The sequence below is a fragment of the Corvus cornix genome, chromosome 22, assembly GCF_000738735.6.
Source record: "Corvus cornix cornix isolate S_Up_H32 chromosome 22, ASM73873v5, whole genome shotgun sequence".
Classification (NCBI taxonomy): Eukaryota; Metazoa; Chordata; class Aves; order Passeriformes; family Corvidae; genus Corvus; species Corvus cornix.
Genome location: NC_046351.1, coordinates 1323935 through 1343927, shown reverse-complemented (window position 1 = coordinate 1343927; position 19993 = coordinate 1323935). Strand labels below are relative to the sequence as shown.

Below are 19993 nucleotides of genomic sequence, written 5' to 3'. Positions count from 1 at the left end.
GATCCTGTGCTGAACAGGGGATCCTGTGCCGGAATGGGGATCCTGTGCTGGGATGGGGATCCTGTGCTGAACAGGGGATCCTGTGCCGGAATGGGGATCCTGTGCTGGGACGGGGATCCTGTGCTGGGACGGGGATCCTGTGCCAGAATGGGGATCCTGTGCCGGGATGGGGATCCTGTGCTGGGATGGGGATCCTGTGCTGGAGTGGGGATGCTGTGCTGGGATGGGGATGCTGTACTGGGATAGGGATCCTGTGCTGAACAGGGGATCCTGTGCCGGAATGGGGATCCTGTGCTGGGACGGGGATCCTGTGCTGGAGTGGGGATCCTGTGCCAGAATGGGGATCCTGTGCTGGGACGGGGATCCTGTGCTGGGATAGGGATCCTGTGCCAGAATGGGGATCCTGTGCCGGGATGGGGATCCTGTGCTGGAGTGGGGATCCTGTGCCGGGATGGGGATCCTGTGCTGGGATGGGGATCCTGTGCTGGAGTGGGGATCCTGTGCCGGAATGGGGATCCTGTGCTGGGATAGGGATCCTGTGCCGGAATGGGGATCCTGTGCTGGGATAGGGATCCTGTGCCGGAATGGGGATCCTGTACTGGGATAGGGATCATGTGCCGGAATGGGGATCCTGTGCTGGGATGGGGATCCTGTGCTGGGATGGGGATCCTGTGCTGAACAGGGGATCCTGTGCCGGGATGGGGATCCTGTGCCGGGATGGGGATCCTGTGCCGGAATGGGGATCCTGTGCTGGAATGGGGATCCTGTGCCGAACAGGGGATCCTGTGCTGGGACGGGGATCCTGTGCTGGGACGGGGATCCTGTGCTGGGATGGGGATCCTGTGCTGAACAGGGGATCCTGTGCTGGGATGGGGATCCTGTGCTGGAGTGGGGATCCTGAGCCGGGATGGGGATGCTGTACTGGGATAGGGATCCTGTGCCGGGATGGGGATCCTGTGCTGAACAGGGGATCCTGTTCCGGCTCGGGGGACCCTCCCTCCCCGCATACCTGACCCGGCCGCAGCCCCGCAGCTCCGTGCCCGGGACAAGCCCAGATGTGCCGCCGGCTGCCCGGAGAATTCCTGAGCGCTGCGTCAGCGCCGCTGGCCCCGCGCGGCGCAGGCAGGAAAGGAAAACTCGGGGCAGGAAGAGATTCCCGAGCAGGTGAGGGAGAAGGAGGCGAACGAACTCCCCCAGGGGCTGATGTGCAGGGAAGGGAGGGATGTGGGAGCGTCACTGCACCTCCAGCCCGGTTCCAGGCTGGAGCAACAGGAACGCCACGGAGCCCGCTCGGATTCCTCCTGGCACTGGAACATCCCATGTGCAGCAGCAGGATGGGCCTCACCTGTGGCCAAGCACAACCGGCTTGGGCTACCGAAATCGGGGCCCAGCCTGTGGTGATTCAGCAGAGAGGTTCGGGGTTTTCCTTCAGAGCATCCCTCGCACCCGGGTGAGCTCAGGAGGGGTCAGGTCCCCCCAGATCCGCCCCTTGGCCCAGCAGTTCCCAGCCCCACCGAGTGAGTTCCCCGTGCTCAGAGGCCCTGGGAACGTGTCCCTGTTGGTGCCACCGGGACCGGCTGTGGCATGAGCCGGGCACACCCCGGCGCTCACCCCAGGCCGGGATATTGGAGCCTCCGCTCAAAGTCCTCGCTCCGAATCAGGCAAAACCGGAACTTCAGCCCGGACCTTTCCCGGCCGGGCGGGCTCCCCGCTGCTGGCTGCTCCCCCCGGGCTCTCGGCTCCATTCCCGCAGAGCTTCCCAAGGCGCCAGACCCGATCCCAGCGCCGGGAGAATCCAAATCCACCCGCGCGCCCCTCTCCCTTCTCCCTCAGCATCTGCCCCAGAGCGAGCAGCAGAACCCCCCCTGCCCCAGCCCCGGCCGCGGGGCGCGGAGGAGGGGCCGGGGGCGCGGAGGAGGGGCCGGGGGCCGGCACACAAAGCCGGGGGCTGCGCCGGGGCGGGCCCGGTGCGCGGGCGCGGGGTCGAGGCTCCTCCTCCGCCGCCGCGCCGGGGATGCTGCGGCCGGGCCGGCTCCGGGAGCCCCGCGGAGCCCCGCGCGCGCCGAGGAGCCAGCGGCCACCCGAGGTGGGCACGGGCGGCACGAGGGGGACACCGGGGGGGCCGTGCCCGGGGGGCTCCAGGCAGGGGCACGGCGGGGATGCGCGGGGGAAGCGCCGGCGGCACCGGGGGACGCTGCCCGGGGAGCTGCGGGGACACCGACGGGGCACCGGGGGGCCGAAGGGACCCGGAGGGGCTGAGATGCGCGGTCGGGGCTCCCCTCAGTGAGATCGCTTTGGGGTGACCCCCCCCCGCTGGGCACAGCGGCCCCGGGGATGCCCGCACCGCCCCTCTCCCCCGGCACCGCGGGACAGGGCTCGGGCTCGGGCACAAAGGGTCAGGATCGCCCCGGGAGAGCGGCCGGACTCGCCCCCGTCCCCGGCTCCCATCCCTCTGCCCGCTCCGAGCCGCCCGCGGCTCCCGCGGGGCTCAGCTCTGGCTTTTCGGTTCCCTCTGAAGTCTGGAAAACTTCTTTTCACACGGCAGCGAGAAAATTCTGCCTGTTCAGCACCTCGGTGCGGGCTGCCTCGGGTTACAGAGCCCCGAAGGGCCCGGGAAGGACGGGAAGGGAAGGAGCGGATGCCTTTGGTTTGTTGTCATCAGCTCGGAGCCATCCCGGAAAAGGGGATTTTCTTTTTCCTGCTCCTGCAGGAATTTTTTGCCGCTGGAGCTGCGCGGGCAGGCGCGGGTGGGTGGCGGGGGATGAACAAGCGCAGGGGCTGCGCCCGGCGTGGGCACCGGGGACCCGTGCGGGAAATGCCAACCGCACCTGGATGCGGCAACATCCCGGCGCCTCTGGAAGGGGTTTGGCCTTTCCTGGGATGCGGACGGGTCTGGCCGTGCTGCCCTCGCTCCGTGCCGGGCTCTGCAGCCGGGTGAAGGCGCGGGCGGGAGGTCAGCGCTGCCCGGAGGCCCCGCAGCGCCCGCGGGTGCCCGCGCAGCTCCTGGAAAGCCGGGGATTAAGCTCGCCTGGGAAAGCAGCGCTGGAGAGCGGCCACGGCCGCGGCGGGAGCAGCGCGGGGCTGTCACCGCGCACCCCCGGCGACACTCAGGGCTCACGGACAGATCTGCAGCTCCAGGGAGGGGACCAAGCGTGGGGACAGGTCCTGGCACGGGGCATTCCCGTCCTTGCTGGGCCGCCTGAGCGTTGTGACATCTCCGAAGGGGCCGGACACTGCCTGGGCTTCTCCTCCTGGCTCAGGGGTCTTTCCCACGAGACCCCGAAGAGGGCCCGGGGGTGTGTGGGACCCCCAGTGCTGATTCCCGCCCCCCCGACAGGCAGGGATGTGCCCCCATCCCTCGATCCCACTGGTGGCACCGCTGCATCCCTGCTGTGCATCCCTGCTGTGCGTCCCTCTCTCCCGGGGAGTTTGGGCTTGGTTTCCTGCTGTCCCCCTCTGCCACCACCCCCCGGTTCCCTGGCAGCCCCTTCCAGCAGTGCCGAGTCCTGGGCACCTCCTCGGCCAGGGCAGTGAGGGGGTTTCTGTGGGCCCGCGACTCCTCCTCCCCCCCCGTGCGCCTCGGGGAGCCAGGAGGGATCAGCACCGGCCCCATTTTTGGGAGCAGCGTTCCCGCAGGAGTTCCCATGGCTGCCCAAATCCCTCCCCAGACCTCGTTTTCCTCACCGGAGGCTGCGGCGAGCGGAAAACGAGCAGGGAAAAAACTCCTGGTTGAGGCTCCGCTATCAACCATCGCTCCAGACTCTGATTAACCTGCCCTGGGAAGCCCTGCCAGGGATTCCTGTCCGGCCCAGCCTCCCACGCCAGTCCCGGCCGGTGTCACCCGCTGTCCCCTCGGACGCCTCCGCGTGTCCAGCTCACCCCCGCGCCCACAGCCCGGCTTTTCCAGGGGCCGCGAGGCCGCTCCGCCCGTGCCATTAATCACCAGGGCCATTAATCAGCGGCACAAAGAGTTGGAAGTGCAAAATCGCCGCAATCAGCGTCGGGGGCAATTAATGGCAGCTGCAAAAGCGCACTCGGGAACAAAATCGCGGCTCCGGGGATGCTCCCGGCTCGCTCTGCGGGACTCCCTCGCCCTCGGAGCCCCCAGCTGTGCCCGGGTGACCCCTCCCTGGCACGGCAGCGCTGCTAAATCGGGCCGGAGCCGTTCTGTCCCACCCACCCGTTAGTCACCGTTCCCTGGCAGGCAGCGCTGCCGAGCGGGGGGAGGCGAAGCGAGGCGAGGCTCAGGCAGCAAAATGAGAGCTCCAGAAGAGCCCAGCGGCCCTGCGGAGCCCCGGAGCGGCCGTGGGGACCGCCAGGGCAGGACTCCCGTGCAGAACGGAGAGCCCACGGCGGCAGTGGGGGGTGCTCCGCTGTGGAGGGGGGGGATCTGTCCCGGGGAGCTGCCGCTCCTCCTGCACCCCTTGCTCTGTCTCCTGGGCCCCAAATCCCTCTTTCCCCCCTCTTGGGAAGGCTCTGTCTGCAGTGGGCAGGTCCAGTCATGCTCAGGTGAGGCTCAGGTGAGGCATCCGCGGCACGCAGAGATGGGCAGCGCAGAGCAGCCGCAACAGGCAGCAAGGCCCAGCCGAGGCCGGGGCAGGAATCTGATCCTTGGAACCATCCCAAAAAATCCCTGACAGCCGGAGCCGAGCTCCAGAGTCCCTTCCTAGGACACCGAGTCACCCACGGCCACCGGCAGAGCTCGGTGCCTGCGCTGCGTGGCCAAGTGTGAAACCGTAGTAGCACTGCAGCTATTCCGGGAACTGCTAAACCTGCTGCTAAAACCGCTGCTAAAACTGCTCCTAAAACTGCTCCTGGAGCAGCCCAGCCTGGCAGAGACACGGCTGTGGCCCCACATGGCTCTGTGGCAGAGCTGTGGCACCTTAATCCTGCAGCGCTTAGGAGAAGCTTGGCCCTGAGAGGAGGAAACCTGGAGGGTTTTTTCTCCTGTCCCCCCCGACCGCTGATTCTCGTGTTTATAAATATTCCTGGCTCTTGGGAGGTCTGAAATCCACCCCCTGCCTGATTTATTCGGTGTTCCACGTTTGCCAGCTGCCCTTGGAGGGGCTTTCTGGGGAGGCTGCAGAGCGCTGGGTCAGGCAGAACAGCAGGGAAGGAGCGAGGCCGGGAGTGAGCAGGAGCTCCGTGCAGGGTTTCCATGTGGGATTAGTTAAAAATAGCCGGGAATGTGCAAAGATTTGGCACGTGGGTCACAGAGGCTTTCCCTGCGCTGCTCCTCCGCTGCTGCCAGGGTTTTGTGCTCACTCCCTTCACTGGGAGAAGCCCCCCAAGAGCAGGAATGCTCCAGCGATTCCTGAATTTTTCATGGGAAGCCCTGAGTGCGCCCAGATGTGGCCTGGATTTGGGGAGCCAAATCCTGGGGAAGGAGCTGTACAAGCACTGCTGGGATTTCTGCAGCAGCCACCGGCTCCTCTCCACTGCAGCGTTCCCAGCCAGGCCTTCCTCTTCTTCCTCCTCTTCCTCACAGCCAGAACTTTTCCTCCTGGGCTAAAATATTCCCATTTATCCCCTCGTGGCAGCACCAGGCCTCAGTGGAAGGCAGCTCCTTCCAGAAGGGCATTTTTAATTGTTTATGGGCGAGCCACTGACTTTTGGAGAAGGGAGAATCCTTCCCCGAGGCCTGGGAGAGGGAGAGGATGCAGCTGGGAAAGGAAAAGCCTCCCAAGGGTCTGTGTTGCCATCCCAAGATGTTCCCTCGGAGTTCTCCCAGCTTTCCTGGACGCAGAGCCGTGGATTTGGCCCCTTGCCCAAGCCAGGATCAGAGGTTCCAGCTCGGGATCCAGGCTGGAAGGAACATTTGGATCTCTCACTGCCCCCTTTGTCGGCAGCCAGAGCTGTCTCCTCCTGCTCCTCCCAAATCCTGCGTTCAGTTCTCGAAGCGATTAAGTGACATCTCCTCGAGCCACTTAGGGAAGAGCTCCTTTAAAGGTTAATTGAATATTCCCTGCAACTTTGATGCACATTTCCCTGTTGGGAGAATCACTCTGTTTGGCAGCCAGGCATTCAAGGGGTGGATTTCACCACGGGCCAAGTCTGGGAAAGAGAGGAAGAGGAAAATAGGAAGCGAGGACTGAATTTGCCTTTTTTTTCCCCCTTCTGCTGCATTGGAGCTCTGAGCAGAGCGAGGAGGGGATGTGACACTCTGGGAAGCGGGAGAGGAGCTGCAGCTGAGGAGACAGCGGCAGCAGATGCTGCTCACAGCCAGGACTGAGCTTGGCTCCCCGTCAGCGAGCACAAGTTGCCTTTTCTCAGCTCTGAGCACCAGGCAGGCGACAAAAATCCCCAAATTTAGACAAAGCAGGGTGTAACTGGTACCACAAATGGCTCAGGAGGAATCAGAGTAAAGCCAAGCCTAGATGTGGCGTGGGGTTTAGTTTGAGGAGGTTCTTTAGGCCCTACCTGAGGGACGTTCTCCCTCTGACCCTCACAGTTTTGCTCAGGCTGGGTCAGAGGTTTGGGGGTTTCAGCTGCTGCCAGGGCCAGTGATTCCCCCTCCTTTTTCTCAGGCAGCCTCCAGCCCCTGACTGTAGGAAAAAGCCCCAAACCAGCCCAATTTCAGCCCTCATCCCCCCTTCCTGGCCATTCCTAATGGGCAAGGAGGAGGGGACCGCAGAGGGCAGCTCCGTGCCCCTCACGGTGCCCGTCTGAACCCAACGAGGTTCAGACGAGAGCAGCCCAAAATTTGCTTTCTGGTCCCCAGAGATGGCCAGGAGGTGCCCAAAGTGGCACTGAGAGGGGGAGAAGGACCAGAGAGGGGACCCAGGGGGGTGGGCTGGGTGCTGTGGCCACAAGGAGCAGGGGGACAATGCCGGGGGGGGGCAGTGCCAGGAGGACAGTGCCAGGGGGACAATGCCAGCCCTGCTGCTCCTGGCTGCTTTTCAGCCGCTCGGGAGAGGGGGAGAGACAATGAAAAGCGCGGAGATTGCAAACACAGCCCTGTCTCCATGGCAGCCTGAGCGCCGCTTCTAAATTTTGCCTGTACATGGAGAGGATGCTGCTCCCCTCCGTGTGCCTGGGGGAGTCGTGCAGCACAAAGAGCCTCGGCCCAGGTATTTCCTGGAATTTTGGGGAACTCGGCGGCTTGTGGAAGGAGCCCTCGGTGCCACCACCTTGTTCCACCCTGAGGGAAGTGGGTTTGCTGTCCCTCATCCCGGTTTTATCCATAATTCAGGGATGGAGCCACGTGCACAGCCCGTGCGAGCGGAAAGCTGGGAGGAAAAGTATTTCGGGCTCATCTCGAGTTGCACGAAGTTCCTGCTATTTTTAGCCGGACAGACAAAGCCTTTCCATCAAGCAGACCCCGGGGACAGCGCGTGGGAGGTGTGTGGGACACCCAGCCCGGTGCTGCACGGGCAGGAATTCAGGGATTCATCCCCGAACCCTCCCGGAGCTGCCCGAGGCAAAGTGGCCCCTTGGAGCCGGGAATTTCAGCTCCCAGCCCGGCAGATTGTGCGGAGCAGGGTCGGGAATAGAAGTGTGAGCAGGGGCCTGGCGGCTCCCGAGTGAAAGCCGTGCTCAGCTGTCACCACCCCGGCACCACCTGCCAGCCCCAGACGGCTCCCAAAATATCCCAAACCGCGCCGGGGGGGCCGGGCAGGAGGGGCCGTTCCACACCTGCCAGGGATGGGACCTCCCGCAAGGTGTCCCCTGGGGGAACAGGGGGGTCCCTGTCCCCCACAGCATCCCCAGGAGGTAAAACCTGTCCCCAAAACTTGTCCCTTGTGCTGGTGGCTGTTCCCCATGGATCGAGGGTGCCTGGCACGGGAGGGCTGCGAACTGCCCAGGCTGCAGGTGGTGCCACTGTCACCCTTCAGGTGTCCCCAAACCTGCAAAAGACCAAAGCAGGGAGCAGCGTTTCTGCGCTCCCAATTAGCAGGGCTTTAATTGCCGTCTCAGCCGCTCATTAGTGCGAGAAGCCAGATGCTGGGAGGAATTAGAGGAGCTGAAAGGATCTTTCTCTCCGCCCCAGGAATATTTAACGGTGTCTCACACGCGTTCCTTTTGTGCCGGGAGCATGACTGATGTGACTCGTGTGGGTGCTGCGTGAGTCACTGAGAGCTCCCAAATCCCGGTGACGGGAGTGGGAATGGAACTGGGGAGCTCTGGGTGGCACAGGGAGGGTCTGGCACGTGGTGGAGCCGGGCTTGGGGGCCTGGAGTGGATTTAACCCAAAACAGAGGGAGAAAGGGTTCGGGTTCTGCTCTCTGGGCACGGCACAGGCTGAGGGTTACTCACGCAAGTTTTGGTGTCAGGAGGATGGGAAAGAGCTGGAGACCAAGCCGAGGTGGACAGAACAGGGAGGACCAAGCTCCTGGGATATTCCCAGGCTGCCCTGCCCTGCCTGCATCCGGGAGGGAGCGTCCATCCCATGGGGCCGGCTGGGAACTGCCCCTGCCCGGGGTCAGGCAGGGACACGGGGCCAGCAGGAGAGGGGCCAGGGCTTTCTCAAGCCCAGCTCCCGATAATGCCCGGATTTTCTGGGCTCTGGAGCTCTCTGACACAAACTGCAGCTCTGTGGGCAGAGCTGGGGAGCTCCAGAAATCCCTCCTCGCTCAGGGCACACGCACAGGGTCAGCTCCAGGGCTGGCCTGGGAGCAGCAGATCCCCAAAACAGCTTTTATGGACACCATTCCACGGCTGGCCGGGCTGGCAGGTGGGAGAGGTGAAGCGAGGGAGGTTCAGTCCCTCGTCACTCAGCATTTGGTGACATCCTGAGCCTGAGGATCAATCGTAGAATCACAGAATGTCCTGAGCTGCAAGGGACCCGCAGGGATCATTGAACCAGGCCCTGGCCCCGCATAGACCCCCCAAAATCCCGCTGTCCAAACGCTCCTGGAGCTCTGGCAGCCTCGGGGCCGTGCCCATTCCCTGGGGAGCCTGGGCAGTGCCCGGCACCCTCTGGGGGCAGAACCTTTTCCAGTCCCATTCCCCAGCCCAGCCCCCTCCTCACACCCACCTTTCCCAAGGGCTGTGACTCCCTGCGGGCTCCCAGGGGCACAAACAGCTGCTGGCGGCGCTTGGGGCATTTCAGCCACCAGCACCAAGGGTTTGTGTCCCTTCCCCGTCCCTCTGGGGCTGTGAGACACAGAGGAGAAGAACAGATCCCTTCTCTAGGCCCGGGATTTGCTGCTGCTGGGCCCGGGCTCAGGCTGCAGGGAGCAAACAGGAGGCTCAGCAGCTGCGGGAAGTCACGGGACGCTGCCGACACCGATTTCTGTGGGTTGAGCAATCGTCCCCGGGCAGGGCCGGGAGCCTCTCCCCGCTCGGCCCCGGGGAAGCGCTGCCCTTCCCCGCGGGGGATTGGGGTGGAAGCGGGGGGGTGAACCCCAGAGCTCGTCCTGGGTGTGATTCACCGGCAACCGGAGAAATCCCTCCGGGTCTGGCGCTGGCTTCCCCCAGCGCGGCTCGGAGCCGTCGCCCCAGCGCCGCCCGCGTCCCGCCGGGGATGATTCCACCCTGCCCTGCCGGGGATGATTCCACCCTGCTCGCCCAGTGCAGCCGCTTGTTGACACATCCGGGCGGGATCCGCGCCTCGATCCCTCCTTGGGTGTCCGCAGCTCCTCCAAAGCCCTTCCCAGAGCTGGCGCTGAATTCAGCGTTGATTTTTGGCTTTCCCAGCAGGAGGAAGGGTGACACAAGTGACCTCGACCTGAGCCACCCTCCCGCAGGAACTGGTGCTGCTGCTGGGATGAAAATTGCCCCTTTTTTTGATTTTTTTTTTTTTCCTTTCTCTTTTTTTTTTTTTCTCTTTTTTCTCCTCCCCTTTTTTTGGCCTTTTTTTGCTGTTGAGTAACCGCACCTTCACCTCCCGGCCTGCAGCGGGATGCCCGGCTGCCAGGGGACACCGGCAGAGCCACGGGCTGCCACTGCCGCGCTGGCACGGAGCCCACGCAGCCCCTGGCAGAGGCACCGCGGGCCCCCCTAACGAGCAGCGGGCGCGAATTCTCTCGGTGTTCATTGACAGAACGCTGAGTGTGATGGACTCCCGAGTCCATTCGAGTGGCTGGAACGTGTAATTGAGGCGCGTTATTCTTCTCGACGAGTGTCCCCCCCCTCCCGCTAATGGCAAATCAGGGCGGAACACATGGTGAGCGCTTTGTGCTCGGCTCGCTGCCGGCCTGCGATCAAAACCACCCCGGCGAATGTCGCTGAATGCGCGGGGACAATGGGTGGCAGTGAATGAAAGCCTTGTTGTGGGGCCCCGAGCCACAATGCAGCACCGCACGGCCGGCGCCTGCCCGGGCAGGGGCTGAATTCAGCCCCGTTAGCGCCGGGAGGGGCGCGGGGACCGGGTGGGGGCGAGGTCGGGTCCGCTGAGGGGGCTCTCCAAGGCCTGGCGGCTGCTGTTTGTTTGGGGAGCGAAAAGAGCAGGGCTTGGAGAGCAAAAAGAGCAGGGTTTGGGGAGAAAAAAGAGCAAAAAGAGCAGGGTTTGGGGAGAAAAAAGAGCAAAAAGAGCAGGGCTTGGAGAGCAAAAAGAGCAGGGTTTGGAGAGTGAAGGGAGCAGGGTTTGGAGAGCGAAGGGAGCAGGGTTTGGGGAGCGAAGGGAGCAGGGTTTGGGGAGAAAAAAGAGCAAAAAGAGCAGGGCTTGGAGAGTGAAGGGAGCAGGGTTTGGGGAGCGAAGGGAGCAGGGTTTGGGGAGCCAGGCCTCAGCTGGGCCCGGGGAGAGCAGCAGGAGCTGGAGCAGAGCTGGGCAGGTGCTCACACAGCCCAGGACGGCTCCTGCTCCTCAGCCTGGTCCATCAGCATTTGGAGATCCTGGAGGCTCCGTCCGGGTTTGGTTCAGCTCCCAAACCCAGCTCAGTGGGAATGCTGCACTCCAGGTTCCGGATTGAGCCATGCCTTCATTAAAGCACAACTCAGATGCTGCAGGTAGCACCTGCGGGGCTTTTCACCATGGAAACGCCCAGTTTCCCCTCTCAGGGCCACATTCCCGGCGTCCCCAAGCCCCAAATCGCCGAGTGGGACAGGGGCACAGCACCTGGCAGCACTCGAGGGAAAGAGGAAGGAGGCTGAGCCCTGAGCCGGGCTCTTGGCAGCCGCTCGGTGTTATCCGCGCATCTCCCAACAAACACCCAAACGTGTGGGAGCATCTGCACAGCGAGGATGAATAATAATCCAGGAGGGAAAAGGAGTGGGCGAGAGCTCGCGGGGAAGAAGGAAGCGCTGGCATTCCAGAGGGGGGGAAGAACAGGCTCGGCAGGGAGCAGAGTAACACGGCGAGGCCTGGGAGGAAGCGAGGGTGACCTGCTCGGGAAGGTGCAGGGAAAGCTGCTGCCTGCGAGAGCTCGGCGGGGAAGGGGGCGAAGCTTCGGAGGCGCCGCGCTGAGGGAGATAAGATGAAATTCCTGCCACCCGTGGGGAAGGAGGCGATGGGAGAGCGGCGCTCCCACGTGCAGGGGAGGCATGACTGGGATGATGAGATGCCATTCATTTTTTCCCCCTTTTCCTGCACAAGCCCGAGTGGGTGAATCCACGTGTTTTGCCCGATCCTGCGGGTTCAGTCCGCGCTGTTTGTCAGGGTCTGTCCCCCAGGACCCCTGCGCTCCCCACCTGAGGGTGGGTGATCTCAGCAGGTGCCTTCCAGCCGTGGCCATTCCGGGATTCCCTGATCCAGAGGGTGCTGGAAGGCCCTGGAAGGGTCGCAGAGCACAGACACTGTGCTGCTCAGGGAGGGGACACGGGGCTCGTGCTGCTGCCACCGCGGTGCCGACAAAAGACCCTTGAAAGGCTCATTTGCTGCAGGCACAGAGCGCCAGGGACAGGCTCGTGCCTTTTCTGGCTCTCTGTGCCCGCTAATTGATGAGTGACAGCGCAAACCCGGCTCAGGGGAATCACACTCAGCGCCCAGAGCTCGGCGGGCGGAGTGCGGGCTCAGAGAGCGGCTCTGGGGACAGCCAGGTTGGTGCGGTGACATCGCGGGGCCCAGCGGGGACACCGTGACCCCACAGCCCGGCACTGCCCCACACCCCACGCGCAGATCCCCTCTCACTGCGGGGGCACGTTTAGGTCACAGGTTGGACTCGATGATCTCAAAGGTCTTTTCTTTTAATTCTGTGATTTTGTGACCTCCAGCCATGTCACACCCCCCAGGCACCGAGTGCTCCCCCTCTGCAGCTGTGCTCCCCCTCTCCAGCTGTGCTCCCCATAGCTGGGACACCCCCACTGTCACTCCCTGCATTCCCAGTGTCACTCGCATTTATTTTTTCCCCATTTTACGCTTTGCAATGTTCCTGCTCTGACCCAGCCAAGCTCGAAACCCCCTTAGATATCCAACCCCGATATATCCACGCAGTTACTGCGTGTGAATGTCCACAGTGACGGGGTTTGGCGGCTCAGCAAACCCCCTCTGGCTCCTTGCAGAGCCGCAGCATCACCGTATTTCACACAGGGGAGAGGCTGAACAAAAAAAGGGGGACAAGCCTGACCCCTTTTTGGAGGTCCCCACAGCTGGAGCAGGAGCTTGTGCCCTCCCAGCTCTGCTGTCTCTTTTTGCCATCGTTGTCCATGAATTCCAACTCCTCCACGGCTTTCCAAGTGTTCATTTTCAAGAGGGAAAGAGAAGGAAAACGTGCCCAACCCTCCCGGGCGCGTGTGGGAGGGCTGGGGTTGATGGAAACGCCTCCTGCCGAGAGGCTGGGAAGTCCCAGCGCTGCCTCCCCGCTACTCCCATCTCCCACAAGCACCCAAAAATCCAAGGGCGCATCCAGCGAGCCTGGCACCCCCGGAGCAGCAGCTCCGCGCACCCCGCGATCTCTTTAGGGGATCAACCCCCCCCCCCAGCCCCGCCGCGGGTGCGGTGTAAACGCACCTGGGTGCAAAACAAACGCCCGGAGCTGGGTCACAGCCCGGGGCTGCTCCCCTGCTCCCGCTGGCCGCTGTCTGGAGCCGCTGTGGCCACAGGTGGCAGCGCTGTCGGTGTCACATCGCCTTTGTCCCCCGCGGGCACCGGCACGGGCGCTGTGGGGGCTCCTGTGCCGATTATCCCGTCCCTGCAGCGATCCCTCCCCTCATCCCGCGCCTCTTCCCAAAGCCGTTTATCGCTGGTGCCGTATCAGCAGCACCCCGGCAGCCGCTCCGGCCTCGGGTCTTCGTGACTCCGCTCCATCTCCCAGGAAAGGATTTGGGGATTAGCGCGGATGGTCTGTCCGCCCGCCCAGGATTTTCCTCCGGCGCTTCATCAACGCCGGTCCTCGAGGAGAGGAACGCGGCCAAAGCTGAGGGATGAGCGCGGGTGGTGCTGCCCTGCCTGGGAGCCGCCGGCACCGAGCGGGTGTGACAGGGAACGGGAAAAGAGGAGTGGGAAAAGAGAGGAGTGGGAAAACAGGAGTGACTCTGGGCTTGAGGATGGCGCAGCGAGGAGGCCCCGGCACAGCGTTCCTGCACCCCCTCCACCACCCAACCCTCTCCCACCCCCGATTTAACCCCAGATTCCTGCTTGGACAATGAGAACTCGGCCTGGGGAGCTCTGGAGCGGAGCTGGAGCACCCAGTGGGAGCTCTGAGCTGTTCCAGGCACAGCACGGAGCAGAAACGCTCCCTCTCTCCTCCTCCTGCTCAAACAGGATCCAGCTCATTTTATTTACGTGCCTCCCCCCTTCTCCCAGCTCCCCCCTAATTATCGAGGTGGGTCTGCGTCCCCGTTAGAGCCGAGTGTCACAGAGGCTACCAGGATTTTATTTTATTTATATTTTTTTCTCCCCACAACAAAGCGGACGAGCAGAGAGCCCCGCGTGCCTCCGATCGCTGATCAGCACTCAGCGCACATAGGGCCTCTTGTCCCCTCGAGGGCCGCATTAATTAACGGTAATTAAGCCTCGAGGCGTCCCTTTTCGGGCAGGTTAAGAGGAGCACTGGGAATTGAAGAGGAATCCGGGAGTGCCAGGGATGCGGGAGAGGTCGTGGCTGCTGAGGAGCCGGGATCCATCCAGGAACGGGGGCTCGTTGAGATCGCGCCTGTTAGACACCTAAAACCCGCCACAAATCCCTTTTCCGCCCTTTTGCCATTTTTAAAGGCTCCCGTAGAGAACATTCCTGGCTTTATCCAGGATGATCCCAACCGGAGCCGGGTCAGTGCCCCACCACCCTCTGCGGGAAGAACCTTTCCCTGGTATCCAACCTAAATCCCCCTGGCACAGCTCCAGCCGCTCCCTGCGTCCTGTCCCTGTCACGGAGAGGTCGGCGCTGTCCCTCATGAGGGGGCTGAGGTCCCCCCCCGTCTCTCCTCTCAGTTCCCACCCTCACACCCCCATCCCGGGGAGCTTTGCCACCCCCCAGGTGGCTTCTCCTCACTCCCGCCGTGTCCCCGTGTCCCCAGGCTCGCCGCTCCCGGCCGCACCGAGGGCTCTGCTATGATCTGGCCGCGCTGGCCGGCCCCGTGTCCGCGCCGGGAGCAGCATGGGCAGCGTCAGCAGCCTCATCTCCGGCCACAGCTTCCACAGCAAGCACTGCCGCGCGTCCCAGTACAAGCTCCGCAAGTCCTCGCACCTCAAAAAGCTCAACCGCTACTCGGACGGGCTGCTCCGCTTCGGCTTCTCGCAGGACTCCGGCCACAAGTCCGGCTCCAAGAGCAGCAAGAATGAGGATTTCTTTTACATCAAGGTCAGCCAGAAGTCGCACGGCTCCCACCGGCCGGACTACACCGCCCTCGCCGGCGGGGAGCTGGGCGTGCCCGCCGGGACCAGCGGGCTGGACTTCGGGACGCCCACGCCGCAGAAGCTGATGCCCTTCCCCAGCCAGCTGGAGGTGGTGAGTAGGGAAGAGTGGCCCTGGGAGTGCGGGGATGTCCCACGGGAGCCCTTCTGTCCTCAGAGCGGGTCCAGGGTTGTCCTGGTCGTGGTCCGTGAGGAAGCTCAGGGAAGAGAGGGGCGGCTGGGGGCACTCACTGCCACCCTCTGCTTTTGGGAATTTGGATCGCCAACGTGACCCGAAGGATCTGGATCCTTCAATTTCCAAACCCAGCAGGTTTAGCCAGCAGCATCCTCCCGAGCATCCTCCCGAGCCCTCGGGGGACACCGGAGCTGTCCCACCGTGGGGGTGTGGTCCCGGGGGGCAGAAGGGGCGGGAGGACACGCGAGGAGTTTGGGCGGGTGCTGACGGGCTCTGCTCTCCCCTCGCAGGGCGGGGAGAAGCCGCTCCCTCGTCCCACGGCCTTCAAGCCGGTGCTGCCGCGCTCGGGGGCCATCCTGCACTCGTCCCCCGAGAGCGGGGGGCCCCTGTCCCAGCAGCTGCACCCCCCGGAGAAGGCCAAGGAGCAGGAGCTGCGGCCGCTGCCGTGCTCAGGGGGCCTGTCCGACTCCGGCCGCAACTCCATGTCCAGCCTGCCCACGCACAGCACCAGCAGCAGTTACCAGCTCGAGCCCCTCGTGACGCCCATGGGCCCCATCAGCCGCTTCGGGGGCTCTGCCCACAACATCCTGCAGTGCGCCATCATCCAGGACAGCAACATGATGAGCCTCAAGGCCATGTCCTTCTCCGACGGCGGTAACAAGATCCTGAACCCTGGCAAAGCCCCCCACCACCACCCTGCTGTGGAGAAAACCACCTGCGTGCGCTCACCCATCTCCACGGATGAATCCACCATCCAGGAGCTGGAGCAGAAGCTGCTGGAGAGGGAGGGGGAGCTGCAGGAGCTGCAGTCGAGCTTCGAGGAGAAGGAAATCAGCTCATGCCAGGCCTACGAGGAGAAGCAGCGGCGCTGCAAGGAGGAGCTGGAGGGGCTGAAGCAGAAATGCAACAGCAAACTCAAGCAAACCTCGCAGAAAACACAGCGGACGCAGCAGGTGCTGCACCTGCAGGTGTTCCAGCTGCAGCAGGAGAAGCAGCAGCTCCGGGAGGAGCTTGAGAAACTCATGAAGGAGCAGAACCTGCTGGAGACCAAGCTGAGGTCCTACGAGAAGGAGAAGACCAGCTTTGCCCCGGCACTGGAGGAGACGCAGTGGGAGGTGAGGGGCAAAATGGGGCCCAGAGCAAAGGGGGTGTGGAGGGGGAGAGTTCCAAACGCCCCAGCCCTTCCCCATTTCCATTCCCACACCCAGCAGGAGCATCCCAGGCTGTAGGAAAGGGATATCAAACCCCAGGAGAGCCGCAGGCTGTGCCATGGAGAGCTGGGATTGAGGTTCTCGCTGCCCCTCTTCACCCTGCCCCTCACCCAAGGGAACAACCACAGCACAAAACCCCTCAGTCATTAAAACACCTCGGCATTCCCGGCCTCCAGCGTGAGGTTTCCCAGCTCCTGCCCTCCAGGAGCAGTAAAGCTGCCTTGCCACAAGGAAATAGGAACTACTCAGGCTTGCCACGGCCGTCTGCTTGGGAGCAGTAAAACCGTCCACTCTCTGCTCCAGCTTGATTTACTCACTCCTTGGTATTGCTGAGCAAAGAGCATTAAACTGCTGGAAATTCCAAAGTTTAATAGTAGGTGTTTGTAATATTAATGATAAATAGTAACTATAATTAAATGAATAATAAATAATCATAAATAAACTAAATTCAGGGTCTCCACATGCTGAGCCCCAGCTGTGCCCAGCTCACGTGGGTGCCCTGGGCTTCCCCCAGGGCCCAGCCCTAACTCAGGTGCTCATCCCCCCCTCCCAGGTGTGCCAGAAATCCGGGGAGATCTCGCTGCTGAAGCAGCAGCTGAAGGAGTCGCAGACCGAGCTCACCAGCAAGACCACGGAGATCCTGAGCCTGAAGGCGCAGCTGAAGGAGGTGCGGCTGAAGATGGAGGGGCTGGAGATGAAGACCCAGGAGCTGGAGGTGTCGCTGCGCACCAAGGCCATGGAGCTGGAGGTGTGCGAGAACGAGCTGCAGCGCAAGAAGAACGAGTCGGAGCTGCTGCGGGAGAAGGTGAACCTGCTGGAGCAGGAGATCCTGGAGCTGCGCTCCGAGCTCGCCGTGCTCCGCGAGCAGCTCAGCGAGGCCCGCGAGGGGCCGCGGCCGGCGGGGGACGATGCCCAGGCCCTGCAGGGGCAGCTGGAGCGGCTGCGGGCGGAGCTGAAGGCCGAGCGCGACAACAACGAGCAGATGAGCTGCAGCTTCCAGCAGGAGCGGCAGACGTGGAAGGAGGAGAAGGAGAAGGTGATCCAGTACCAGAAGCAGCTGCAGCAGAGCTACCTGCACATGTACAAGAGGAACCAGAGCCTCGAGAAGATGCTGCAGCAGCTGGCGGCGGGGGAGGACGGCAAGGAGCCCATCGAGCTGGACATCCCCGGCGCCGACGTCCCCTACGAGGACATCATCGCCACTGAGATCTGAGCCGCTGTCCCCTCCTCGCAGCCCGGGGAAACGCTCGGCCCCTTGTACAGCCGAGCTGAGCCGTGTCCCCCCTGTCCCTCCGCCGCCCGTCGTGTTCCAGAGGTGACCAAGCCACTCGTGCCAATGGTGACGTGCCCGCAGCTCCCCCGCCCCGGCACCGCCCCGGCACTGCCCCCTCTGCCCCCCGAGGAGCCGCCGGCGGGGCGGGCAGGGATCAGGACTCCAGGGAATTCTCTGCCATCCGTGCCCAGTGCCCAGGGGATGCTCCGCGCCAAGCTCGAGGGAACCCGGCCTGGCACAGCTCCGGGGATGGCACAGCACAGTCCTGCCCACTGCCCGTGACGGGAATCAGCCCCAGCTCCCCGGAGGAAGCTCCCACTCCTCCTCAGCCTCCGTTGGTGCCAACCCCAGGGCGCCGTGGGAGCACAGAGCCACCTCCTGCCACTGCCACATCCACCCCTCCCAGCCCGTGAGGGCCTCAGGAAGGTTCCCCACCTGCACACGCCCTGCTGGGCACAGCCCACACCCCCCGAAATCACCGCCCAGTCCAAGCACAACCCACCCTGCCCTGCCCTCACTCCCTCCCCCTGCCCGGACCATTCCCAGCTCCCACGGACTCTGTCCCTTTTCCCGGCTGCCAGACAGCAGCTGGATCCAAGAATTCACAGAAATGTCCCAGCCACGGTCTGACCAAGGAGTGGGGTTTGTGTTCACCCCACAGCCCCTCGCACTCGCTGGGATTGTCCCTCCCGGGACCCCCGGCTGCCTTATCTCCTCCCGTGCGGGATCCCGCCAAGGGAAGCTGGTTCAAAAACCCCAAACCGACCACTCTCACCTTAATTTCTACCCCAGCTCTTAAAATTTCCTCCTGCCACCAGCAAGTGGCTCCATGGATAAAGAGCTGGCGCTGCTGGTGACCCTCGTGTCCCCGTGACTGGGGAGCCAACCAGTAGGGTCCAGTTTGTGGGGTGGGGGCTCCAGCCGGGACCCCTCTGTGCCAGTGCAATGATCTTTTTGCTGCAATTATTTACCCACTGCCCCATTCCAGGGGTCTGGGAGGGGAGGGGGGAGGGGGCCTTGCAGAGTCCCAACGCCGCCAATTCAGCCAAGGGCTCCAAGCTGCGCAAAATTCCGCGTCCCTCGCGCCATTCCAGCCTGGAAAGGTGACACACGGGAACCAGTCTGTGCCTTCTGCACCCGGCCCTGAGCACCCCAAACCACTGAGCCCCAGTCCTCCTGGCTGGGCTTGGCACTCCCCAGCCGGTCCTGGCACTCCCCAGCCGGTCCTGGTGCCGGCACAGCCGATCCTCAGCCCTGGCCCGCTGGAAAAAGCCAACGTCCGATTCCCGCAGGTGCAATCCGGGGCCAGCCGGGGCCGAGCCTTTGCCCAGACCTGCTGAAGGATGTTTTGGAAAACTGAAGGATCAGGGCTGGCGAGGCCAGAAGGGATTTTGTGCATCCCCCAAGGCACAGCCCCGCGCCGAGGGCTCTGCGCCCGGAGCCTTCCAGAGCCAACCCCGGGTGCCGAGGGGAGCAGAGCCCTTCCCAAGGCCCCGTCCCAGCAATTCCCTGCTCCTGCTCCCGCCGGCCTCGGTGGCACCGTCCCTGTCCCCAGCCCCGCGTGCCCTCGGCCCCGTGTGCCCCCAGCTCTATGATGTGATCTCCAGAGGCCTCGCCGTGCTGCCTTTGCACAACTCCGCTGTGTGTGCCCGTCGCATTCCAGGTGTGTCGCTCCAGCCGGGAGCTGTGGCCACGCCCGGCCCCAGCCTGGACAGAGAATTATTTTTCTGCAGGTTTTCTTTTTGTTTGGTTTTGGTTTTATTTTTTGGTTTTTTTTTTTTTTTTTTTGGATGTTCTTTCTGGTGACTGATGTAAACTACTGGTTAATTTTATGGTTTTATTTATAAATAAATTTTTTAAAACTCCCCCAGCCTCTCCGGGTGCTTGGCGGCGTTCCGGGGGTTTTCCCTGCCCAAGCCAGCCCCGTTTATCACGGCCCACCAGGGTCCCCTCTGGGGACATCCTTCCACCTGGCCCTGCTGCTTCCAGCCCAGCGTTATCTCCGCTCTGCAGCTGGGATAAACCGGGCATGGAAAAGCAGGGATTGGTGGATTAGGAAGGGAGGGATAATCCATCCAGCCCCGCTCCCAGCCTGAGCCCAGCAGCTTCGCCCTCCTGCCCTGCAGCTGAGCCTGATTTTCACCCCATTCCCACCACCCCTGAGCAGGCAGGTCCCAATCCTGAGGAGTTCCCGAGGGAGAGATGAAGCGCGGCCGCTGTGACAAACCCAAGGTTGTATTTTGACTATTTCAGCTGTTTTGCTCCCAACCAAATCAACTCCAGAATAAACAGCGTGGAGGGAGAGGCAAAGGGGGAGGTTGAGGAGCAGAAAATGGGGAAAACACTCTAATTTCAGGAAACTCTGCTCATCCTGCCCCATTGCAGGGCTGGGGGGGTGATCTGGGCACCCCAAAATGGCACCTGGCACCTGCTGCTGCTTTCCAGGGAAATCTTGGCTGTGCTCCCACTGCCTGAGGAGCGAGGGAAGTTTATTTTTAGAGCCTTTGGAACTGCTGAGAAGGGAAGGGACAGAAAATCCGCGTGAGGGCTCGGTGTCCTGAGGGTCCCTCCTGTCACAGGCATCCCACCCCGGCTGGGGGGGCAGCCCAGCCCTGCCCAGGGAGCCAGGACAAGGGAGCAGCAAGGAGGAGAGCCCTGAGCTC

At 63.0% G+C, this 19993-nt stretch overlaps 1 protein-coding gene across 2 annotated transcripts; it reads left to right on the top strand.

The window, feature by feature from the left end:
• The first annotated feature begins 1987 nt into the window (after positions 1–1987).
• LZTS1 (leucine zipper tumor suppressor 1) lies at positions 1988–17926 on the top strand. 2 transcript variants are annotated; one of them, XM_039564242.1, is made up of 4 exons: positions 1988–2086; positions 14335–14765; positions 15137–15961; positions 16611–17926. In XM_039564242.1, the coding sequence occupies exons 2-4, from the start codon at positions 14415–14417 to the stop codon at positions 17268–17270; spliced, it is 1836 nt and encodes a 611-aa protein (XP_039420176.1). In that variant the 5' UTR covers positions 1988–2086; positions 14335–14414; the 3' UTR covers positions 17271–17926. The 2 variants fall into 2 exon arrangements, with proteins under 2 accessions (XP_039420176.1, XP_039420177.1); XM_039564243.1 differs by lacking the exon at positions 1988–2086 and having other exon boundaries at positions 10454–14765.
• The last annotated feature ends 2067 nt before the right edge of the window (positions 17927–19993 follow it).